The sequence below is a fragment of the Lutra lutra genome, chromosome 8, assembly GCF_902655055.1.
Source record: "Lutra lutra chromosome 8, mLutLut1.2, whole genome shotgun sequence".
NCBI classification, from domain to species: domain Eukaryota; kingdom Metazoa; phylum Chordata; class Mammalia; order Carnivora; family Mustelidae; genus Lutra; species Lutra lutra.
This window is the reverse complement of record NC_062285.1, coordinates 122,201,037-122,227,240: the sequence shown is the minus strand read 5'-3', so window position 1 is coordinate 122,227,240 and position 26,204 is coordinate 122,201,037. Positions and strand designations below refer to the sequence as shown.

Below are 26,204 nucleotides of genomic sequence, written 5' to 3'. Positions count from 1 at the left end.
TGAGCATTTGGCTGTAGTTCTGCTTGACGTGTATGAAACTCACATCGAAGTTTAATTATAAAAGTGCCTGAGTTAATTCAGCAACTAGAGAATGAGTTTGCATACGATTTGCATGCTTAATGTACTAACACCTGAAATGTCCCCATAACCCTGGCTGCACCCCACTCATCCCCACGCCCAGCCCTGTTCCCAGCCTTTGCCCCGCAACCCGTGGTACCCCCAGCGCCTGCCATGGCTGTTCAGGCTGTTGTGAGAACTGCCTGTTGAGCTCAGCCAAGGGATACTTCAGCTAAACTAAGACAGGGCTGAAGTGATGATCTGATGCTTGGTTTCATTTGTCACCCGGAAAACACTGGATCGAAAGATCTTAACGTCAACCAGCTTCTCCTTTTGTATCATTCCACGGAGTTGCGTGCAAACTTCTGTTGTTCTGTTAACAGTGTTACCCGTGACTTAAATGTACAACACCTGTTTGCTCTGTTGTTGTTGCTTTATCGAGGGAGGGGAAGAAGGTGAATGGGGCGGACTAAAGGATTTGCTGGATTTGGGGAGAGCTTTTAATTAAGAACTCCTGGCTGCATGTTTCCAGAGTTTTAACTATAGGTATTATCACTTAAAGGTTATTACATTCAGCTTCAAAATAGCTTTGAAATCCACATTTTCTACATTTTCAATTTCATACTAGTTTTTTTTTTTTAAGAGCAAATCACAGCTAGTTGAATTAAAGACTGATAGATGTTGTAGACCAGATGTTTGAAAGAGAAAGAGAAGATCATAATAGGCAGCCAGAGGAAAACTTTCTCCTGAAATTAATTGCAGCCAGTCTTTTTTTTTTTTTTTAACAAAATAAAACTTATAAAGAGAAAACTCAAGAATGAGTCAGGGATGGGTCATAAAGACAGACAGAAATGCTAAAGTAATTATTCCAGGTAAAGTCTTAACAATTTCAACAGACAGGAGATAGGAGAACCAAGCCATATGCAAGTAAGTTAGGATCTAGAACCAAACTAACAGAATGGCTTAGACTAGAGATTCTCTGCCTCAGTGAAAAGGCCTGTGCATTCCTGAGGAGCTCTAGAATTTTCTTTTGGTTTTTCAAAGACAGAAACTTCAGAAAGCAAAGCCTATTCCTAACACTTCCCAGCCTTAGCAGCCAACCTCATGTGTCACCTAACGTAAGTCCAAACTGCACAGAGAAAATTGAAATGCTAGTCCTCTTCCCCAAAACACACGTCCCGTGTAAGCTACTTCTGGAGACTCACAGTTTTTAACCTGTTGGAGTTTCTGAGCCTTTCGGAGAATTTATTGAAAGCTGTCGACTTTTTTCTCCCTCCAAAACATACACCTACACCCAAAATTCTGCGTTCTTATGCTAGATTCCTTGAAAATCCTCCTTAAGAAACCCTACAGTATTAATCCATTTGTTAGTACTTCAGTAGAACTTGGTCTCTGACCAAAGTTTTACTTCGTTTGGGAGCTCATGAGACCTATTTATATCCTTCCAACTCCTGAGAAAGGTAATTCTTTTAACTCTACAAGAGGAGCCAGATCCAGGTTAAAAGAGAGTAACTTTGGAAATCTACCTGTTGTCTAGTTTTTGTTAATGTCCATTTGAGAACAAAGAGTTGAATTTTGAGAAACTGGGAACTTTACCAGGGAAAAGAGTGAGAAATCACCCCTATTATAATATCTAAATCAGATTAGAACCCAGAAAAGACCTGCCAACGCCAGCCTTTGACTTTATAGATGCTCACACTAAGCCATTATAGTAATAAAACTAGTCGAAGCTAACCTCATGGAAAATGATAGATGGAAGGATGGGATGTCCTTCTGTCTTGGGTCTGTCTTAGTGGGATACGCCATCATATGTGCATTTGCCTGTATTTGTGAACTAAGATCCTCAAGTACATGCATATGCACGTATGACCAAACTTGGCATTTGAATGTTTATTATTCATTGGTGCTTTAGGTTTTCTGAGAAAGGTAGCTGAATACATCCAAGATTGTCACAGTGGCATTTTATCAATACAAGTGAACTCAGATGAGGAAAACTAGTCATCCATTTGTAAATTTTTCTTGTGAAATTTTGTTTAGAATCACACTTACACTACCTTTTCTCCAGAGATCTAAAATCATCCCAAGTACATGGTACATGTCATATTTGGAAACTGAAATTCATGAAGCTGTGTATTCCTGAATGTAAAAACAATTCAGACTAAAAAGTTCAAATAAGCTTAAAAACAGAAAACTCTTTCAAAGTTCGTATGTTCTTTTTCTGTTGTAACAGAAAATTATGAATTAGTGCATCATTTATGAATATCTCCATGTTTTATTTTAAAATCACATAGCTTAGGGTGTCCTTCTAAAAATGGAATAACTTCTTTCACGCCTGAGAAATTAACTCAGCTTTGGGAAATATGATGCTATCACATATATAAAACCAATAAAAAATAGTAAAAGTATTTCTACACATATAATACACCCAGACGCATTTGCCTATTCTAGCACACATGTGTAAAATGAACTCAGGCTAACTATAGGGAATGAACTTTGCCAACTGCTCATATTACCTCTAGAATAAATGTGATTTTCAGACAGGAGACTGGGGAGAACCTTCCATTACTTTGCGACCTCCAAATGAAGCCACAGCCTCAACTCCAGTTCAGTACTGGCAGCACCACCCAGAAAAGCTCATCTTCCAATCATGTGATTACAAAGCTTTTGTAAGTTACCATCTATTCAGTATTTGGGTACCAGCGGGAATAGAGGGTGTACTTCTGGCTTGTTTACTTTTATATTGGAAATACACCAAAATGGCCATTAATGAAACTCTTAAAATGTTCTCCCCTTCTCTTTTCCTTAAAGTAGCCTTTCCTATACTGAGAATGTCCAAGTAAATAGAGGTTAATAATCCCTTTTATTCTTGTAAGCTTAAGGTCTATTTTGCCTTCTTATACAGTTGTATATTTTAAATGAAATATGTTAAAGCACAATCTTAAAATGGAAATGCATATAAGTATGACATATATAGACAGCAACATTCACTGACCAATGATCTCAAAACACTGGGTCTACTACCCGATTTTTTTCATTAGGATTCTATTACTGGATACCTTGTTCTAATAGGAGAGAGAATCAGGCTGAGCTGAGAATTACAAGTAATATGAACAGGTAAATATTGAAAGAATACCATAGGTTTGGGGACAGGTGGTTGTCATGGCTGCAGCAGGAAAAGTAAAATCACCTCTTTTTAAAAAAGAAATGTTTCAGTTAGGGCAGAATTCCCCCATAGCTGAAAAGGCAAGGATTTCTCCGAGATCCTTTTTCTTAATTTGATTAAGACGTGGGCATTTTGGTTGTCGCCTAGCAATTTCGGCCTTTTGTTCGTTTTATTATCTATACCTCTTTTACTGCCTACTTATCGTGGAGCATTGGGTTCATCTCAGCAGTAATCTCTCCAGACTGTGGAACTGAAATGCCTCCTTCCTGCAAAGCTCAAACGCCCCACAAACCCTTGGGCCTTTGGAGCTCGCCTTGCTGCGGGGCCCTCAGCCACGCCCCCGCTCTTTCAAGGCACGCCCCTCTTCGCGTCCGGCTGTGCCGGGTCCGCACGCCCGATTCGCAGTCGGGTTTTTGCCCCGTGCCCTGTAAGGAAAATAATGATTTTCATTTTCTTCGTTTTGTTTTGTTTTTTGTTTTTTTTTTTTTTTAAAGACACATAGAGCTCTTTCGCGCTCTATTTTTTTTTTTTTTTTTTTTTTTTTTTTTGTTGTTGGGGGACAGTTAGGAGATTAGGGAAGGAAAAAAATGACAAAAGAAAGAAACCCTATTGAAGCTTCGAAAAGTTGGAGAGGAGTCAATTGATGGAAAGGCAAAATAGACATTTTGCTACAAACTCTTTGTCGCCCGCCCCCCGCCCCGCCCCCCAGCCAGAACTTAGTGAGTGGCGTTTGGCACCGAGACAGTATTGGATCAGATCCCCTAACAAAAAAGTGAGGACGTTCTCGTCTCTCCTACCCCATTCAGCCCCTCCGTGTCGGTGTGCACCAGGAACTGGGCTCTCCCCCTTCTGGAACAACGGAGAGGTCGTTCCTCGTCCCCGCAGGCTCCCACCTTGTGCCCATCTCATTCCCAGGTGGATCAAGCACTGGGCGCGCAGCTGTGAACGCTGAGACCCCAAACTGAATCTCCGCCCGAGAGCGGCCTAACGTTAATTACCTACGCAGCCAACTCAGCCCAAATGGGGTGCATATCGCTTAGCTTCTCAGCTGTCTCACACAACCCTGTAATTACGTGGAGAGTAGCGTGATTTATTTTTGCAGACATTGCTGCCTAAAAAAAAAAAAAAAAAAAAGGAAAACATTTTTAGATGCCCCCATTTTGCAGTTAAATATGATTTGAAAGATGGCATCTTTAGAAAATGCTGCGGTTTTATTATAAAGGGCAATTTACAGCTCTCAGAACTGTAGTTAATTCTACAGCATTCTCTCTTTAAAAGCATTTATTTGTTAGGATTAGTTACTCTTAGTTTATAAAAGTTATCTAACAACTTTCAGCCAGGAAACCCAGCCAGTAGGACTTCCACAGTTTGGTTTTAAATCGCAACTCTTATTTATTATATTTTTTCATAAACCATTGAATTGTTTTGTATTTTAGTATTTAGGTTCTATGCTGATAAAAGAGCTCAGAGGGACAGAATCAACCCAAGATGCCTGTGCAAAAATGCGGGTAAGTTTGCCAAACAATTTTATTTCTAGTCGCTGAAATACTAAATACCGGGTATGGTTACAAATTACCACTTTTCAAATGACTATTTTCTTCATCTGCTGGTCTGCTGAATCACATTACTGTTACATAAAAAGGTGTTTAGGCTTTGTTCATGTTTATACTTGAGCTTATCTGACTGTAGTCTGAGTTGATATCTGCTGGACGTACTGATGTATTTATGCCATGTTGCATTTACTCTTATTTTTAAAGATTTAAAGTTAATTGTATGTACTTTGGTCATTCTCCAGCTTAAGAGACAGTCTTTAGTTTATTGCAAGAAAACGCTTTAAGCAGTCTGAGAATATTTACTGTGAAGACCACCAATTATGTAAAAGATTATCAAATGCTCAGCTATCAAGGGCTTATTGTATAAAGCCAATATTCTTTATGAGACTTCTCAACTCTGAGGGTTTTTTTGTTTTGTTTTGGTTTGGTGTTTTTTTTTTTTTGTATAAGAAAAAAACATTCAACTCTGAGTAAATCAGGTAAGGGCAGTCAATATTGACAAAAATGGCAACTGTAAATGTCTGTGATCGTTGGTCCCTGGATTCCCAGGAGTCTCTACTACCCAAACTGAATCTTACTCATACTACATATACTCATATACTCATACTACACATCCACTCTAGTTTTGTTTGTTTGTTTGTTTGTTTTATTAACATTTATTAACATACAATGTATTATTTGCTTCAGGGGTACAGGTGAATCATCAGTCTTACACAGTTCACAGCACTCACCATAGCACATACCTCCCCCAATGTCCATAACCCAGCCACCCTATCCTTCCCCCCCTTGTCTGTTTGTTTGTTTAAATGTGTCCCTTATCCTTGCTTCCTCCATAACAGATGTATAGAGGCTATGGCCACACCTGACAGTACAAATTAAGAATAGTAGACTCATTTCATATAGCAACTAACCAGAGTCAAATTTAACATTGTTAGCAAGTGAACCCTAGCTCTTACTTGTGGCCAATATACGTTTTTTGTTTTTTTTTTTTTTTTTTTACATGAGCAGGCATCGGGTGAGAAATATTTAAAAATTTAAAACAGTTAGGAAGGCAAATATGTAATGTCGATTGCTCATGGAAAGCTAAGTATGGGTGAATCTTCATGAAATTGAGACCTCCAGAAGTAATCGCTGATTTAATATTCAGATCAGTTCAGTAACAGAAAGACTGAAATTAGTTATCCTTCTGTTTGATGTAGAGTTATATTGTCTGTGCCAATAAATCTTTTATCCCAGGTACTGCATTTAGATGAAGAAAAGCTGTGATATGTGTTAGGAACTCCATGTTCTGGTTTTGATGCTGCTTACATTGCCTTGGAAGTCACTCTTAGTCATGATGATAATAACTGCTAATATTTAAGGAGTAGTTAAAATGTACCAATTTTCTGTGCTGAGCTGAATGTTTTGCATATTTATCCCATTTAATCCTACCACAAACCTAGAGCTTAGTGCAGTCCTTATCCCCATTCTACACTTGAAGAGACTGAAGCTTGAGGAGGCTAAGTAACCTTCCCAAGGTCACATAGTGAAGAACTTGCCAATCTGGAACTGGAACACAGGTCTTTCAGACTCCAGAGCCCAAGCATTCAACTACTACGCTCCCCTGCTTCTCCAAGGCCTCGTTTTCTTACTTAGAAAATGAGGACATTGGACTAGATGCCCCTTAGGGGTCCTCGTTCATAGTTTTATAATTTATAATATAGTTTTATATTATAATCTTGTATTTTCAATGTATATCTGATCTAAATTATGTCACCATTGAACAATAAGAAAATAGGAACATTTTTCAACTGTCAAGCCTCATAATAATTTTAGAGCTATTTATGAACACATCTAAGAAATTAATTTGGCATCTCTGATTTAATACTATTAACTCTGTTATCGGAGCCCAGCTACTTCAATGCTGTAATCAGCATAAATAGTGCATAGAGTACAGAGCACCATTTAAAACCAGATTTGTGATTTGAATTTCAGTCAATTTCTTGAAATTAAGTGGATCTGAAATTCCATTCTGATAACAACAGGAAAGCCATTTTAATAGTGTCCTTGGAGAATAATTTAGTTAAATACTTGTCTTTTGCTTAAAATGAAACAGAAAAGGCCGTCTGTTAGAAGCCATTCTGTTCTTTGGGGCGTTTTTTCTGGTTTGCTGCCCTTGGTGTTTACTTGGGGTCGTTTACATGAAAATAGGAACTTTATTGCTTCTTCAAATATTACCAACTCTTATTTTCCATCCTGATTAAATAAATATCAGTGTCTGGTACAGAAGCTAACATTGCACTCACTGGATTCACTAGAGCCTTTCCTAACTAGAAGCGCAGACTTGCTGTTATCCGGGACTGTTGTGTTGTGAGTTAGAACCCTCACCAGCTGAAAATGGGGTCCGTCTCTACTTGCAGTTAATTTTCAGTTTGACCCTCAAGTTGCTGTTTTCTCTGTTTTCAACATGGTGGCCTCGCAAGCCCAAAGTCCCAGGATCATCAAGTCCACCCAGGGAAATACTTCAGAACACAGAGGATCTTAAAAATTGATATATAGTAATATCATTAGGCCAAAGTACTATAGATTAAAACTTGACCTGGTTTACTCATTTGGTGGGGGTGGGGGAAGAACTTTCAACTCAACAGTATGTGTTATAGTTGAAATTAAAACTACTTTCCCAGTAAGAAGTAAATCAGTTTGGTTCTTTATTCTGAGAAATATTTCCTTGGTGTACTTTGTTAACACACATGCCAAAGATTTGGCTCCTGCTCCCACTGATTTCACAGGTCAGTGGAGGAGTCCAACATGTTAACATTTTTAGTTTCCCCAAAGTGGGAGAAGTACCACTGTTGGGAGCGGGGGGTCTTTGTGCATCCGTCTGTCTGCAGGAGCATGCTACGTGATTCCCCAAAAGGCAGGGTCTCCTAAAGTCGGTTTATCCGTACCAATAACAGTTAATGCTCAAGAGCCGTATTGCAGGCCTCGCACACGTGATTCTGTGCATTCGTTCATCTAATCATGGGGTAACTATTGCTATTGTTCCCGCCTTTCATGTGGGGGAAGCACGGCAAAACAAAAGTCAAGTAACTTACCCCAGGTGACCCAGCCAGGAAGCTGTCCAGCCAGGGTTGGAACGGGGGTGATTTACCTTTACCACCAAACTCCTGACCCGAGGCTGCACCACCTGTCTAATGAGCCCGTGGAACCTTTATTTTCCTGAATTTTAAAACAGCTGAAAATGTGGATCATTTATATTGATAAAGAGCTTTAAGAACCCTCAAAGACTCTGTAAAATTAGCCACATTAAACCATTTAGGTACAGTCATATGTAGTAATTCGGGGTACATGCCAATCTGTTACCTTAAATAAAAATTTCAGGAGTGTTTTTACTGCATCTTAAGCAACTGTATTTTTACCCACAATACTTAAACATATGTACTTTGCTCCAGAACAAACCATACACAATTTTCCTTCTTCAGAAACATTCGGAGTGTTCGGTAGGCACAATCAGTTAATTTCTAAGTTTATCTCAACCTGTTTATTCATCTCTAACATCCCCTCCAGTTCGGAAGCAAAGATAATTCTACACTGATGTCCTGGTGTTTAACTAGACACGTATTGTTTCAGTCAAAAATAGGCCATCGTAAGCTAAGGTGTGTGAGATGAAAGGAATTCACATCATTTTACAATATAGAATCCCTTCTGTCTCTGTTCAGATTAGCCAGCCTTTTTCCCTCTTTAACCTGTCGTACAATTTTTCTGATAGACTTGACTTTTTAGAACAGTTTTGGGTTAACAGAAAAATTGAGCATAAAGCACAAAGTTCTTGGGGTGCCTGGGTGGCTCAGTTGGTTAAACTACTGCCTTCAGCTCCGGTCATGGTCTTGGGGTCCTGGGATCGAGTCCCATATCGGGCTTTCCTTGCTCGGCAGGGAGCCTGCTTCCCCTCTCCCTCTGCATCTCGCCTTGCTTGTGCTGTCTCTCTCTCTCTCTCTCTCTGCCAGAAAAAAATCTTAATATAAAATAAAAAAGATAATATCCTCTTTTTTAAAAAAACAACAACAAAACCACAGAGTTCTTGATTTATATCCACCACCACTGGCCTCACAGCTGCCCTTATTAGTAACATCTGCATTGGTGTGCTACCTTCGTCATAATTATGAACCAGTTACTGTTATGTCATTAACTAAAGTCTGTGGTTTACATTAGAGCTCATTCTTCGTGTTATACGTGGTGTTCGGGTTTTCACAAATGCGTATTGTCCTGTATCTCCCATGACAGTTATCACAAAGAATCCTTTCATGCCCTAAACATCCTCTCTGCTCCACTTGTTCACCTTCTCTCCCCTCCAGCCCCCGACAACCACTCATCTTTTTACTGTCTCTATACTTTGGCCTTTTCCAGAATGTCCTATAGTGGGAATCATACAGTAGGTACCCTTTCCAGACTGACTTCTTTCATTTAGCAATATGCTTTTAAGCTTCCTTCTTCTATGTCTTTTGTGGCTTGACAGCTCTTTTTGTTTTTTTTTTTAAGATTTTATTTATTTATTTGACAGACAGAGATCACAAGTAGGCAGAGAGACGGGGGGGGGGAGTAGGATCCCCGTCGAGCAGAGAGCCCAATGTGGGGGCTTGATCCCAGGACCCCGAGATCAAGGCCCAAGCCGAAGGCAGAGGCTCAACCACTGAGCCACCCAGGTGCCCCCAGCTCTTTGTTTCTAATCACTGAGTACTAATCCCTCGTGTGGATATACCACATCCATTTACCTGTGGGAGGCCACGTTAGTTGCCTCTAGGTTTTGCAGTTATGAGTAGAGCTGCTATAAACATTTGTATGCAGGTTTTCGTCTTAAGATTTTTTTTCCTCCTGGCTCCAAACTCTCTTAAAATTATCTTCTGAATTGTGTTTAGTGAAGAAGAATCAATAGGAACTTGCATTAAACCCCGATAATTTTTTAAAGCAAAATTGCAATTTTTGTCTTATCTTTCAGAGTTTTCTACAATAAAAGCCTAAGAGATTAGATAGGCCTTGATATTGAGGCACACTTTTAGGAAGATTGAGTTCTGCGAATTATTTTGCTCTTCAGTAGAACAACGTGGCCACTTATTTCCTTTCCTGTGACAGGTTTACAGACCGAGTGAGAATTGAAAATCTAAAAACCTATATTAGTAATATGTGAGGAGTTGTAAGAGATGTCTGTTTAATCTGAGCATACTCATTTAGTGCTGCCTTATACGTTACTGGCTGGGTTCTCCAGCTAACTCTGTGCTCAGAGACCATCTTCATTTTTGAAAGGACTCCTGAGGGGAAGCATTAGTTCTGAGATCCAGAATTCGATGGCCCCTAAGATGTTCCCCACAGAACACAGAACCTTCCTTCTGTCACCCCTCATGTCACACTGTACATGCACCTGGGTCATTAGGCCCCATGCCCCTGGGACAGCAGGAACTATGTATATTATATCCCCAGGGTCTCCCATAGCATAGCTGCCTTTTAAAGTGGTTTTGATGGTTCAAAAAAAATTCGATGGTTCTAGATGCTTGTAGAGTCTAGTTCAGTAAAAACCTCAAAAACACATTGACCTCTTCCTCTAAAATTTGAAAAACAAGTTGATGGAGATATTTGCTTTGGGTTTTTTCATTTCTTTTCCCGCAAGTATAATGCCAATGTCCCAGCGATTTCCCTGGTTTTCTGTGTTCACAAAAATGTAAGAGAGTATTCAAAAACTTGGGCATCTTGCACTCTTATTCCAGTTTTTAAAGGCCTTCACTGAAAGAGAAAATGATGGGAAACTGTAGATAAGAGGGTAAATGTAATTTTGCAGTTTTGTATTTTGGGAAGGTGACTTGTTCCTCAATCAGTTGGGATTAGCTTGCCTCTTTTAAATAATGTGTCCTCAGGACTGAACTTCACAAAGCAATAAAGACATTGCTTTGGCCTTTCGGTGTTCTCTTTGGTATAAGTGACTCCCACTTCAAAGATTCTAAGATGTACAGTAGTTGGTGAAAGGCCAGATGAGGTTCTAGTCCTTTTTGCCTCACCAGACTTACACACATACCCCATGCCCCAGCCCTGAATTTTGCCTCGGGGTATAATTATCACTAACACACGATGGTCAGTCACTTCTCTAATTAGATATACCATTATGAAACCTGTGCTACTGTACGAGGCTGACCATTATATTTAACTTAATACTCTGTAAAATCTGATTTTCTCTAATCCCATAGTTGATGATTAGTATTGTTCACAGGTGTCTGTGCTCAAGGAAATTTCTCTTTAAAAAAAAAAGAAAGAAAACAGATACCGTTTTCAACTACAGTCAGGTAGAAATCTGTCTTCTCCATCCAAGACAGGATTATTTAAAAATCATTTTTAAGTCAGGAATAAGCAGCTCTTCTGGCAAATTTATTGGGAAATCTTTATTTCCCAAAGGGCTTAGAGAGTTCAGATGCCACAGTTCAGTGTTCTTGTTGAGTCTGTTCCCCTGCGCCTATCTCATTTTTAAACTTCCGGTCTGGAGGCAATTCTGAAGTTGATTTTTCAGATATATACACTTCCAAATAATTGCGCCTTGGTTGAAGTGTGAAGGCTGTCTTTTTTCTGTGCTTGTAAGAAAACAAATTAATGTCGGAGAACGGATTGGAAAGCTTGAAAAAAAGATTTTAGAATTAGATGGGAATGTTAAAAAGCCTCTTTGATCTTAGACTCCTGTAACACCCTCACTAGTCCCCATCCCTGAAAGATATCGTGGGCCTCCTCTGTCTTTAATTCCCACTTGTCTAAAGTCACGTTTGGTTCCTTCTGCAACTCCCGTCTATGAGGAATTGTCGTTCCCAGAAATCATTTCAGGGACTACTACTTAGGAACCAGGCTGGGGAAAAAAAAACACTGTAAACAACTGTTTTTTGTAAGTCTCCATGGGCTCAAGTTTCAGAGAAGAATCAACTATTTCCCTTTCGCTCCCTCCGAAGTACTGCACGAGCCAGGTCAGGTGTAAGCCCACCAATGTGAACGTGTGTTAAAATGACGATACACACAAAGAAATAGCATTGCTGGCTGTCTGCTGCTGAGCTGGGCTCACAGGGACCTGTGCTTTCGCTTTGTGAGTGTTTTCCTGGGGACTCAACAGTTCCAATCCTTTCATCCCATATTGTCTTCATAACCCACGTTCTCTTAATTGTGTGTGTGTGTGTTTCTGTTCCTCTTGTTACTGGCTCTTTTCCCATGTAACACCCTCAGTACTCCACAGCACCGGATTTCACGGGCCGCCTCTGTCTTTAATTCCCACTTTGTCTTACGCTCTCTAAACGTACTGAGTCCATTGTCATCGACCCAGATGCGTGGCTCCACCAAACGTTCATTGTTGCAACCGCCATTTCACTGCTGGGCTAGCTTGCAGCCCAGAGGGGATTCCACTGTGCTCACTGATCCTGTTTTTACTTCTGCTCTCTTTTGCTAGTGGGAGGTTATACTTTGGAAAGCAGCTCAGTGACAGCATCCATCCTCAGAATAAGAGTAATAGCTGAAATCTTTTGGTTCTCACTACACGCTAGGCACCGAACTACATAGTCCTCATGGCTCTCCAAAGTAGATGCCGTATTAACACACCCATTTTACAGATGAAACAACTAAGACATAGAGGTTAAATACCGTGACGCCCAGGGAAGGCAAGATAGGAATCCAAACATGCCCTTCTGTACTCCCATTTGCTGTAGTGCAGTACCTTCTGGAGGAAGGAGCTTGGCAGTGGGTCCCTCTATAAATTCAAGATGCACACACACACACACAAACACACACACTGCAGTTGTACTTATAAGTGATGGATTAAACAAGTTGGTGTGTTTTTTCATATGTTTACAGTTGGCTTTTAACCAAAATATTATACATTTTTAAAACCTCACATTTTATTATTACAGAAGCAATACAAATTCATTGTTATCCCGTTTTAAAAATAGAGCTACGGGACGCCTGGGTGGCTCAGTTGGTTAAGCAGCTGCCTTCGGCTCAGGTCATGATCCCAGCGTCCTGGGATCGAGTCCCACATCGGGCTCCTTGCTTGGCGGGGAGCCTGCTTCTCCCTCTGCCTCTGCCTGCCATTCTGTCTGCCTGTGCTCACTCGCTCTCCTCTCTCTCTGACAAATAAATAAAATCTTTAAAAAAATAAATAAATAAATAAATAAATAAAAAATAAAAATAGAGCTACAGAGAGGAGAAATAAAAGCAATTGTAATTTTGTCACACAGAGATGGTAAACCCCTCTCTGTTAACCCCTTGTTTGTAGGTAAGCCTCCAGACTGATTCATGCATTCATAGGCATCCCTTTCCTAGAAAGAAATAGAAATATTCAGTGCCTACTGTTTTCTGTTTTCTAATCTATTTTTAACATAACAATATATTTTACAGTGTTTATTCCAATATATATTCATCTTCAGTATCACTCACAGTGGTTGAACAATATTCTGATTCATAACTGAACCAAAGTTACATAACCAGTTCCCCTTACTGGTCATTCCCCTTATTAGGTCATTTGGAATCTTTTCAAATTATAACCAATACTGTGGGCAACATCCCTAGACCTGAATCTTTTGCAGCTGGTCTGATTATTTCCTTAGAATGAGCCACTAAATGTAGCTTGGCTAGGCCAAAAGTATACCCATCTTGAAACTCTGGGGGTAAGTTGCCAAATTGCCTTCCCAAAAAATTGTTCCAGTTTACACTCCCTGAAGCAGTACACAAAAATGTGTTGATGTTTGCTTGTCACATCTCTCAAGAGGATGTACTTAATATCCTGGATGTGCTCCTCATTGAGGCAGAACTGGGGGACTTTTATGAGAAACCATACATCTTCGGCATGACCCCTGGGCTTATCAGCTCTGTCTGATCAACATCTATTCTAGATTTAACTCCAGAACCTATCTTTATGACCTAAACTGTTTATGTGAAGAATGTTTTATACTTTCACAGCCCCTGAGAAACTATGGAAGATTAAATAATTCTTGTTATTTCCTCTGAAGACCAAGAGCTATAACTAAGTGCTAACTAAGGAGTTTTGGAGATCGCTTGTCAAGTGGAGGATAGTGTGTTTTGATAAATTAACTGCTCTCTGAATTAATGTAGGATGCAGTACAATGGAGTTTACATGCATAGCAGCGGAGAACGGTTCTGACAGTGACTTTCAATCAAAAATCAACTGTTTTAAGTGCAGAAGTTTTCAAACTGTGTAGCAGCAGCAGCATCTGGAAATTTATTATAAATGCAAACTCTTTGGCCCTACCTCACTTACTGTCTTAGTTTGTTCAGGCTGCTGTAATAAAAATACCACATTACAGGCAGAAATTTGTTTCTCGGGGTTCTGAAGGCTGAGAAATCCCAAGGTCAAGGTGCTGGTAGATTTGGTGTCGGGTGACGGCCCTCTTCCTGCCTCATTGGCAGTCATCTTCACTGTACCCTCTCACAGTGCAAGAGGCCCCTCTTACAAGCCCACTAACACCATTCAGAGCTCTATTCTTACAACCTGAACATCTCCCAGAGGCCCCACCTGCTAATACATTGGGGATTAGGACTCAACATTAGAAGTCTGGGGGAATCACAGACATTCAGTTCATGGCACTTACTGAATCAGAAACTCTAGGTGTGGAGCCCAGCGATCTTGTTATTTAACAAGTCTTCCATGGGATTCCAGTGCTCAAAAAAGTTTGAGAAGCACTGCCTTGGTCCGCTGGGCATTCCTGTTAGGTCCGCTGGGTAGACAGGCTGCCCTGGTAGAAGCGTTCGGCTAGGGGGTAGAGATGGAGGGCATCGTCGTGCGCTGTGCTAGACTCGGCCAGAGCGTGTGAGTTACACTTGGCAGGGCAAGAGCCAAGTCTGTGCCCGAGGAATTGTTTGAGTGGCTGCCTGCCCACCGTCTGCTCTTGTCACATGGTCTGAGCAAGGCCCTGTTTTCACCCAGCCCTCACGTTGCATCCTCATGACCGGAAAAGCCCTTGAGAGGTCCTTGAGCCCCATTCCCCAGCCAAATGAGACTTACCCCTAAGTCATTAGTGACAAATGAGAGTCCGCACTATTTTTAAAGATGCCCAGAGGGAAAAACTTCCCAGCTGTCCCTAATAATCCTCCTGCCCTCCCAAGAAGTCTTTCCTTCTCATCTGCATGCTTGCAATTTGAACCAGTTTCTTAGTAGAAAAATGAACACCCAGCCCTTCCCTCCTTGAGCTGATAAATCACAGAGGTCTCTGAAGCTTTCCCATCCCATAGGAATCTCTTGGCCTATCTCTAATAATGTTTGTGGTTCTCTGAGTTCTTCTAAGGCCTTCATGCACAGCACTGGGCACAAGGGCTCTCTGGAAAGTTTGCTGAGCTCTTCATGTGTTGAGAGGCTGGTACTGTGGTTCTTTCTTATAAAGCTGGCTTTGTGCTCATTACCGTACATTAATTCATTTGCTTTTTCACTTAATAATCACAGACTTCAGCAGCTGTTAGATTGAACCCTATGGAATTGCTGACATTTAGCTGTTTTTTTGATCCATAAAAATGGCCATGTCATAGGGTTCAATCTAAGACCAGGTGCTAGTCATCATGGGGGAGACAAGAAACAAATCAAGAAAGGGGTGGGCTATCCTCAAGGAACCCCCCCCCAGAGTTAGGGAAACAAACAATCCCAAGACCAGAACAGTTAACCCCAAGGGAGAACAGCAGAGGTTCCAGGTCAGGCCTGGGGAGCAAGAGACAGCCATCGTGTCAGGCTGGGGGGGGGGCCACACGAGGTTTTCCCAGAAAATGACACTGAAACTGAGTTCCAAAGTGAATTTCAAATGGCTGATCTGTGGTCTGCTCTCTACCTCTTATAATCTCCACAATGTATAACTAGTTTTGCTGAATACAAAATATGATACTCCTGGTTTTATACATTTTTTTACATCATTTGAAAGTCACTTAGGGCTACCAAACATAATTGTTTGATCTTATTTTAATTTACTTGCTGAAACTGAATACAATAATTAAGCTTTGAAATGAACTAAAGAAAATATTATATGGCAAAATTAATAGTTATGACTCAGCACTTGAATATCTAACTAGAAAGCATTCTCAGGGTAGCCATGTGTGGGTTAAAAATGTAAGTTAGAAGGCAGTAGACCATTCGGAGATGTATTCCCCAGTCTGTGTTTAAAATACATTGGAAATGAGCATTGTAAGAATTGTAAGTATTGTAAGAGTATTGTAAGAATGAAGGGTCAATGACATCCTCCCCATGGGCTGCCCCACTCTGTTTCCTCTTTGTACTGGTTACGGGCACAGATGATTCTCATTAGGAACATAAACATCACTCCAGACTCAATCGCAACATTACAGCTCACAACTGAAGTGCTCCCTGTCGTAAACCTCTTTGCTCTCACTCACACTTATGAAAGTCATGCTCTGAGACCAGAGCATCCCTGCAGCTCAAAAGGATGTTCTCATACTGTTGATTCTGCATTAGAAAATGAGAAACTGTTTCTTTCCGGTGCATGCTAGAAGGATAAAACAAAAGCACTAATGGCAATTTCTGACTTGCTACAAAGATTCCAAGCAATTCATAATTTATAAAAAGGAAAAAACAAAAGATGGTATTGCTTTCTTGGGTGAATCCAAAAAATCCCTCTTTAAAAAAAAATGTTGTAGATGTGTTCAATTACTTTACCTGTTAAGAACAGTGTCTTGGGCACCCCCCTGCAGATACAAGGGATATGGAATCCCTAGTCTGTGTAAAGCTTACAGATAAACCCAAGTGCTAAATGTAAAGCTGGCTTTGCTGTTAAGATTCAAAAGTTGCCTTTTAGTTTAGGTTTCAGAAATGTAGCATCCCTATATAACTAAATATTGTTTCTCTTGGAGCAATGAAAGGATGATAATCTTATTTGGGGGAATTGTGAACAAAATACAATTGACTATCACTATAATGCTTTTTTAGCAGGAGAACAAGATGCTATAAAGGTTAAGTTAATTAGGGGCATCCTGGGAGTGTTCAGCTGCTAAGGTATCCAGAGGTCCTCATTATAAATCAATCTCTCCTGCAAAGCTGGCACTGAAGGTGGGGGTGGGGAGCAGAATTTGAGGACTGGGGGAAGCCTCTGAAATTCCATAGAGTGTGGCATAGGGAAAAAAAAATGGAAAGAAAAGAGAACCATAGCATAAGGTTTGCTCTGAGCATTTTACTGAAGAAGAAAATTCTGTTTATACAAATAAATAAAGCTCGAATGTTTTAACATATGTACATATATGGGAGTATTAACTATTCAGAATCCCAGCAGAGCTTGCAGATAGATCATAGTGACTGGCATTGCCCAAGAGCAATTGCTTTGTAACTTGACCAGTGATGTCCAGCCTAGCTGCCTCTGTCCCTGGGAGGGAGAAGAAAACCGTAACTGCAACGCGTAAGAGCAAGTGGAGACAATAGGACGTGGGCTGCCAATGATTGGACTGAAGCCCTTGCTCACTTTTCGATATCTGTAGAGCCTTCATAAAATGAAGTGGGCGCTTTATTGGATTTCTTGCCCCCCCCCCCCCGAATTATTCCCCCAGAAGACTCAGTGTATTTGCTTTCTTTCTATGTGTTTTCATCTTTGGTTAAAATAACATATGAAAAGACCTCTTTGAAAGCTCTGTCAAAGTCCACCAACAGAAAATCCCCTGAAAGAGGTCGGATTTTTATCTCTTATAGAATTATAAATGCCTTAAAGAAGGAGCAGGTCATTGAAGGCCCGCCGAGTGCCTCTGTGGCCAGCCAGGGTCCCTCATCTTCTTGTCAAGGCGCTCAGCCGGAGGGAGGTGCGGTTTGGACTCCCGACTGGGATGTGTGCCCCCCCCCATCCCCCGCAGCCAGGCACGGCCCGCAGCACGGGTTAGGGTTAGGATGGCCTCCAGTTAGGAAAGCAGGGATCCTGGGCACCCACAAAAGAAAAAGAAATGACTGTCTTTTAGGTTTTCTTCTTTGTTCAGTGTCACTGAACATACGAAGTAGAATCTTCCTGTCGGGACAGAAGTCACCACTGATGGCCTCATTGGGAGCGGAAGAGCCCGCGTCCCCGCCCCCTGTTGTTCCAGCGCTCTGCTCCCGCGCCCTCGCATCTGTCACGCAAATCACCGCGTTCTTTCTTCTGTGGCCACCACTGTCCTCAAGCTGCTCTTCGTAAAATCAGCAACGCGTTTTTTCAGTTGCAAAAGCCAGGGAGTTCACTCAGAAGACCCCATAAAAATAGCAGCCGCTACGTGTGCCAGCCCCTGTGCTGGGCTTCTTTTCCCGGGCTTTTCCTCGGTGGGTCCTCGTGGCCGCGGGCGCCGCTCGCACCTTCTCTGCCATCTGCCCCTGGGGTCTGCGGTTTCGCGCTCTTCTTGTTCACTCCTCGAGCCACCTCATCTGCTCCCATGTCCTCAGGCGGCACCCCCTCGATGCGGATGGGGTTCTAGATCAGATTCGCATTTCTCATTTCCTGCGGGACATCACCCCCCCATTATCGAACTGAGCATGCGCGCGAGGGTTTCCTGCAAAAGCCTGTTCCCTGTAGTACCCGCTTATCTCAGCGAATGGCCCCTTCATCTGTGACGTCCTCTCGCTCTCGCGGCTTCCACGGCACATGGATAGCAGAGCCGCTCGAGTCCTCATCTCTTCCATGACTGTGGCTTCCGCTCCAGCTCGGGGGCTTAGGGTCTCCCGGTTGAGCTCCCACCTCCCGTTCCTGACTCCGGCCCTCCAGCCTCAGCTGCTCCAGGGCATCCAATCACCAACGTTGTCTTTCTGCCACCCACCCCCTTCTTAAACACTTCCAGGGGATTCTGGCTTGGCAGAGTAAGTCACAAGCTTCCAAACCTACTGCACCAGCTCATCTTCCACCAATTACCCAAACCCACCCTATTATTTCTCATTTCATGTGCATATGGATTCTTCTGCCAGAAACATCCTCTTTTGGCACCTAGAAAATCCCTGTCCATCCTTTAAAAGCCAGCCCAGTCAGCCCCAGCAGGCGAATGGTGCTTGTTGAATGAGTAATGAAGACTTGCCCCACTCTCCCCTGCAAAGTGAGCCTCTCTGCCCAGTACTCTGGAAGCCCATACGTGTCACTGGTGCGTTTATCAGCGTTTGTGTTGCAGCTTCTCTTCGCGGCGTGTACCTCCGGTGCTGCCTCTTCCTCTCCCTCTCCTGCACAGACCTCTTTCCCAACCCTCTCTCCCTCTGAGCCCAGGCACAAGGCTCCGAGTCTGCTCAACACAGCCCTTGGGACAGCCGCTTTCTGCAGACTGTAGTTTGCACACAATTTGAGGTCTGTCTGACATGCCCTGAAGTAGACTCAGAGTTTTCCCAGCACAGTGGGCTGCCTACGATAACCACTCAGCTGCCGAATGGATAACAAATGGTTTTGCTTTTTCCTTTTTTGGGTTTTTCTTAATGCTAAATGTTGATATTTTCATCTTATGTTAGCTATATGTTACTTCACGGTATGGCTAGATCTGTCTGATGGAATGTATTCATGGCAAGAAATGAGTGTGGTAATTTGTTGAAATCCATTGTTACCTTTGCAAAGAATTCCTCACACATTCAGCACACCAAGCCACTGCCCATGCCGGCTGTGGCTCTCCCCCTGTGCAGAGCTCAGCCCATGATTTTACCTTAAAATCCATACACTGAGTATTATTTTTTCTAGCTTTACCTTTGATTTATCTTGCACACTTTTTTTTTTAAAGATTTTATTTATTTATTTGACAGAGAGAGATCACAAGTAGACAGAGAGGCAGGCAGAGAGAGAGAGGAGGAAGCAGGCTCCCTGCTGAGCAGAGAGCCCAATGCGGGACTCGATCCCAAGACCCTGAGATCATGACCTGAGCCGAAGGCAGCGGCTTAACCCACTGAGCCACCCAGGCGCCCTGCACACTTTTTTAAAAAGATTTTATTTATTTATTTGAGAGGAAGAGGGAGAGGAGGTTGCTGGGGGAGAAGAAGAAGGAGATGCAGACTCCCTGCTGAGCGGGGTGGGGAGGGGGTTGGCAGCTGGAGCCTGGGACTCGACTCCAGTATCATGACCTGAGCTGAAGGCAGACAGTGGCTCAACTGACTGAGCCACTGAGGCACCCCTATGTTGTACACTTTTAAGAGTTGTTTGGATAAAGCATTAAAAAGATAAAAATGTCTAAATTTCTTTGGCAGGGTGCCTAGGTGGCTCAGTCTATTAAGTGTCTGCCTCCCGGCTCAGGTCAAGGTCCTGGGATCGAGCCCCACTTCGGGCTGTCTGTTCAGTGGGGAGTCTGCTTCTCCCTCTGTGACCCCCCCTGCACCCCCTATGCTCTCTCTCTCACACAAAAATAAATAAAATCTTTAAATCTCTGGCAACCACAAAAGAAAACTAGCAAGTTCAGGTAATTTTAAAACTAGTTAAAAAGCAGTTCAGGAGAAAGGCTTTTTTTCTATATTATATGAAACATTTAATAAATACTAAATAGTAACACTCTTACTGATCCGTGAAAGATGTAATATTGTTTTTAAGCTCAGTGAGTTCCATTCACACTATCCAACTAAAAGGCTTCCTTAATTCTGGTCACATTTCAGAATTTAAAAATGGAAAATTGGGTAATAATTTCTCCCAGTTCCCTTACTGTCCATAAGATAGGTGGTTGGGGAACACCCACAGTGGAAGGTTGTGGTGTGTCAGGCACAAGGCTGTGTGGCACCGTGAACGGTGATGAGGGGACAAGAAGGGAGAGATGGGGTCTGAAGAGCCCGCGGCCACTCCTACAAGAAAGGCTGTGCTCCATCTGCGTTTACCCATAAAGCCTGTTCTCCCTCTACCTTCTTAGGACTTTGTGCTGTCAGTGAATTATTGAAATGGTTTCCTCACCTTCTTATGTATTTTCTCTCCTCTTTTGTTCCCACCTGTCTTCTCTGGAAAATCCATCAGGCTAACTGTCAGGTAGGTTCTTCTCAGTGTTTATTTAATGTGATTATTAGGAGGAACCATAGTGGGGACTTAAGGACACAGACTATTGGAGACCCGGATGAATGATCAAACCAAACAGAAAAGGTACATCCTAAATTGTGGAGAAAGTTTGCACACATGCATAAAACTCCCAAAGCTGCAGACTAGCAGCATATGAAGCCCGTGTGAACATCGGTCATAAGAACTTAGCCTGAGGAAATCTAGCGGCTCTAAATGACGAAGGAGGTTACCTGGACTGTCCGGTTTTGCTGTGGCTCAAAATACGGACTGTTCCGGAGGTCTTCGCTGTGGTAGGGGGGTATTCTGTCCTGCACAGTCACCAGCGATGGTGCGACAAATTCGTCTGCTCTTCAGGATTTGGCCAGGTTCAAGAAAAATTCACAATGAGGTGCTTAAATCCCTCTTCTAACTACATGATTCAGACCTACATCATGCCTTGGAGAAAGAGCGACTCTGGGCGAAAGGGGGAGTGGTGGCACATGTTTTGTTAATGCTAAACTCACCCTTGGAGTTAACCCTGACACGGTTAAAGAACTGTAGTCAAAGAACGGTTGCCTGAAATCGCAGTGGGAGACAGGGCTGTTCCATTGCTCCCGTTGGTGTCAGGGAAAAAGGAGTTTTCCTTCACCCACGGGAAGTGGTAGAACAAGCTCTTTTTAGATTCTCAAGTGCAAGACAGACACTTTAGAAGCCCAAACTGTGGCTGAGCCTAAGAGAAGAGAGACATACATTTAAATTAGTGTGTTTGGTGTGTGTTTGATGTGTGCGCGCACGCGCGTGTGTGTGTTGTTTTTAAGTTGGGCTCATTTTTATCTTTTAAGAGGAGAAATTATGTGCTTCAGTTGCCATGCAACACAAACTGCTCTAACAGCTTTCTAATTTTAATTTCAGAAGTCTACAGAGCAAATGAAGAAGGTCCCCACTATTATTCTTTCAGTCTCTTATAAAGGAGTCAAATTTATTGATGCAACAAATAAGGTGAGTACCGCACCTCTCTTTGGTTTGTACCCCAGATACACTCCTGGGCATATGATCTAAAATACTTTGCTTCCATCATGCCCAGCATTTCCCATTTTATTCATGTCCTGCCCCCGACCTTTCTGCTCCCTGAACACAGCTGTAGATGTGTGAGCGCACGCACACACACACACACTCACTCATACATATACACAGAAGGACACGTTGCATCTGGGTATTTCATCTAGGATTCCTATACATGTTTTGCTTTTTCTGTGTGCTTCTCTAACAGACTGTGGCCATTTAGTATCTGGCCCTTTGGATCTAGAGAACATTACAACAGAAAAAAAAAAAGTCATGGATGTAATGAAAATGTAGCATTGTCATCGTTCCTCCATCAGAGGAAAATGTTACTGGCCAAAGGACCAGGACATTTGTCTTCCCATTTCTCTATCGACATCTACATCCTTTCTTTGGATACAGTGAACACCTGACACAAGGAACACATTCTCTGACTTTTGTATCTTTTTTTTTTTTTTTTTTACATTTTATTTATTTATTTGAGAGAGAGAGACAGTGAGAGAGAGCATGAGCGAGGAGAAGGTCAGAGGGAGAAGCAGACTCCCCGTGGAGCTGGGAGCCTGATGCGGGACTCGATCCTGGGACTCCAGGATCATGACCTGAGCCGAAGGCAGTCGCTTAACCAACTGAGTCACCCAGGCGCCCTGACTTTTGTATCTTATAATTGCGTTTATTCTCAGCTACTGAGACAGAGGAGAGGATTTCGACTGTATTGTTTTCTTAAGAGGCACAATCAGAAAAAAAGCTCAAGGCATGCTGTGACTTTGTACTCACAGTGGAAACAGTTCATGAGCTCTGAGGTCAAGTGCAAAGAGCCAGGTTGCATTTTACTTAAGTGTTTAGAGTCCCTTTCTTGGTGAAGATGAAAGAGCACCAGGGCTAGACTAGAATGCTTGGGTGTGACTACTGTCACTCCATAAACAACCAAATCTGACCAGTTCCTCCTCACAGAACCCCCAGATGTCCACATGTTTTATTCCTGTATCCTCCCAACTGACAAACTATAGAAAGATCCCCGTTGGTGGGTACCATTTATTTGCTGGACCCCCTATGGGGTTCCCCTAATTGTACTCACTCCAGTTTGGAGAAAGGGACTGAAAGTCATGGAACAGGTGGACTAAACAATAGTTAACTTAGGGCCAGGGCAACTGGATTTAGACACCGAGGTGGGGGGGTCCCACGGGCGGTGACTCCTGGGTGGCTATAATAACCTGAGCATCAGAATCAGCCAGTTCTGGGGTTTCCTGGTGTATCCAACAGAACAGGGAAGATAGCTGTGTCAGCATTCAGACAAGCCCAGGCTCTCTGGGCCTACTTAGAACAACCTCCCAGTTTTAGCAATGGTTCTGAAACCTGGACGGAAAGCTTACAACCCAGCACAATGGTACAGGCTGATCTTTACAAAGCATGGAGTCCGATGCCTTGTGGAAAATGATAGTTTCGGGGCGCCTGGGTGGCTCAGTGGGTTAAGCCGCTGCCTTCGGCTCAGGTCATGATCTCGGGGTCCTGGGATCGAGTCCCGCATCGGGCTCTCAGCTCAGCAGGGAGCCTGCTTCTGTCTCTCTCTCTCTCTCTGCCTGCCTCTCCGTCTACTTGTGATCTCTCTCTGTCAAATAAATAAATAAAATCTTTAAAAAAAAAAAAAAAAGAAAGAAAATGATAGTTTCAACCTGGCAACAGGGTGTTGACAATTACTGTCGTATGATCACAACTGTGGAGATCGTCATTAGGAAAATCCCGACTGATTTGCTTTATTAGTTGGAAGCAACTTTTAGTTACTGGTGCACAAACTTTCTTTGTCCTTAAATTATAGTCAGTTGGTTTTTAAAGTTTCAGAACATTATGGAATTCTCATGGACAACACCATTACTATCACTGTTTCTAAGGTTCAAGAAAGGCTTTGGCATCTGGGTGTTTTCCCTAACTTTGAGCAACTCTCTCTATCCATTTGCATTTGAAAACCATGAATAGCAATATATTTTTAGTATCAGAGTTTGACGCTTCCTTAGATTAACCACCTCAGGAGTCTTAGAGTCTGACAATTTCTAAACAAGTGGTTTTTTTTTTTTAAAGATTTTATTTACTTATCTGACAGAGATCACAAGTAGGCAGAGAGGCAGGCAGAGAGAGAGGAAGAAGCAGGCTCCCTGCTGAGCACAGAGCCCTATGCGGGGCTCAATCCCAGGACTCTGGGATCATGACCTGAGCTTAAAGCAGAGGCTTTAACCCACTGAGCCACCCAGGCGCCCCTAAACAAGTGGTATTTGCCCTGAAAAGTGCCCAGAGTGTTAAGGCTGTCATTCTGTGGAGCTGGTGGTATGACCTGCTGGGCCTGTATTAGCAGCAGCTTCTCAAATCCGCTGTCCATGTCCTGCTGCATTTGGGTTGTGGACACATCAAGGGCTGCAGAACCTGATCCTTCCATACCTTGAGGAGACACTTCTGCTTTAGTTGCCAATAATTAGATGAGTTATCCACAAATGCCTGCTCATCCGTGGCTGTTGTGTGGAAGTGCGAGCACTGAGCAATACACACAAGATAATCCTGTGTGAATAGAAACACTAAAGAGGACAGCATAGCTCTCGAGGTCTTGGAGGTGGTCCTCAGCATATGTGCAGAATCTAGAGCAAAGGCAAAATGCCTGTGTTGGTGGCAGGCAAAGCCAGCCTCTCTCCGATGCCACGTGCCTGATGGCTTTTTCAGGAATTGGGAGACATCGACTTCTACACTGACAAGCGTACAGTGTCCCCCTCCCAGTGTCCGCAATGTGGCTGATCTAGCCCGATGGAACAGTTGATAGGGAGAGAGTGGGTGACTCAGGGCCACATCTGGTCATTGGTGTGTGAGAAGCCAAGGCAGAGAGATCGGATTAGAACAGCAGAAGAAAGAAAGAGTGTTGGGCTGCACAGCTGGGATTTGAGGGCAGAAGGCTGAGAAGCACCACTACCAGCCAGGGCTGAAGGACCGGTTCCAAAAGTCCTCGAGGCCGCATTGTTGAAGGGCCGTTCTCCGGCTGTGTTGTGAGGGGAGCTGCGCTCCGACAGCCAGGCCCCGGCAGTGTCCGTGGGGCCCCGCTAGGCCGCCTGGTTCTGGAGCAAAGGCCGACCTCGGATTAGCGCTCACCGTGGGAGAGGAGCGCAGTGTTGAACTCCAGAGGCCTGCTTTCTGTTTGCCCCGGGGACCTCTGCCCTGGGAGGCGTTGTCTTGGGGAGCCGCTTTGGTTGGAAGGACTTGAGAAGCGCGCAGCTATTTGAAGCCCTCACAAGATGAGGTGCTGGAGGCCGCTAAGCCTGCAAGGAGGCAGAGCCAGAAGTCACACCTTCGTATTCATATTTGATGCTTTCACTGTGCTTTCTTCCTAAACGGCCCTCTCCGGCTGCTGCAGGGCTCTCTCTCTCTCTCTCTCTCTCTCTCTGCCTGCAGAGCTGGAGGTGCTTGTTCCACCGGACGGTGCAGGGACGGGAACAGAAGGCCTCAGGCCTCTGCTAAGTGACTGCGCTGCAGTCTTACAGCCAGCTGGTCATGGGGACGGACTGAACCCTGACCCAACCTCCCCACCCCCTAACCGAACGCGGCTGCTGTCCCTCCACCGCCACCGGCTCGTTTGCAGTATGCTGCTCTAATGTATCTGTGACACCCGTTAGGCCAGAAAAGATGAGCCCTCCAGCAAAGCACTTCTCTCCTTTCAATCCAAGAAATCCAGGACTTCGGCTGCTCCGTGGGGAAGGGCTTGGTACCTAGATAGAAACTTCTAAATGTATTGCCTAGAACTTAGGAAACAAATTGAACCACTATTCCTGATTTAAGAAGGGAGAGCAGAAAGTAGTCTTGAATTCAAAATGGAACTTGGAATAGACCTAGTCCTAAAATGTTGTAGATAGGGCACAGGAGCTTTGTGGAGATCCACAGCCCAGAGAGAACTCTAGTGAGGCCTTCGGCCCAGAGGTCTCTGACAGTTTGGTTACAGACTTGTGTTCAAACCAGCAGCGTCTTGCAAGAGGTGGCACAGTCCCCACATCCAGTGCGTGCATTTTGGCTTCCCGCCCGCCCTGACCCCTTCCTCAGCCTTCCCATCCAGCTAAATTAGGAAGAGTGCAGCACTGGGGTTTGGTTTTTGTTTGTTTGCTTTTTGAATGCCAACTTCAAACAGGGCTTAAGCTGTTTTTTAAGCACAAAATAATTCAGAACATTTGCTTAAACAAGTGCTCGCTCTTTTTCTTCCTTTTTTTTTTTTTTTTTAATAGCACATACTTCTCTTTCCAAAAAGCTCAGAGTCAAATTAAGAGCCCATTAAGCATGTGTGCTGTTCTCATCTGCATCATCCTTTCCACGGGTCCCCTCCAGGCAGCCCTTAGCTGGGGCTGCTGCCTCTGTTTCAGGTGCTTTCTCTGAAGTTCTCCCAGAGAAGGCCTGGCCTGAGGAGGGGGACTCAGGAGAAAGGCCCTG

General features: G+C 43.2%; 1 protein-coding gene across 20 annotated transcripts in view; it reads left to right on the top strand.

Annotated features, from left to right (window-relative positions):
- ANKS1B (ankyrin repeat and sterile alpha motif domain containing 1B) overlaps positions 1-26,204 on the top strand; it is a 1,143,054-nt gene that overhangs the window by 1,084,229 nt on the left and 32,621 nt on the right. For 19 of the 20 annotated variants that reach the window (XM_047741072.1, XM_047741077.1, XM_047741075.1 and 16 more), the window contains 4 exons: positions 2,595-2,723; positions 4,657-4,728; positions 20,682-20,693; positions 21,612-21,698. In XM_047741072.1, the coding sequence (XP_047597028.1) occupies positions 2,595-2,723; positions 4,657-4,728; positions 20,682-20,693; positions 21,612-21,698 (300 nt within the window). Of the gene's footprint in view, positions 1-2,594; positions 2,724-3,624; positions 3,648-4,656; positions 4,729-20,681; positions 20,694-21,611; positions 21,699-26,204 lie in introns of those variants that run through there. The other variant, XM_047741085.1, reaches the window with a different exon arrangement.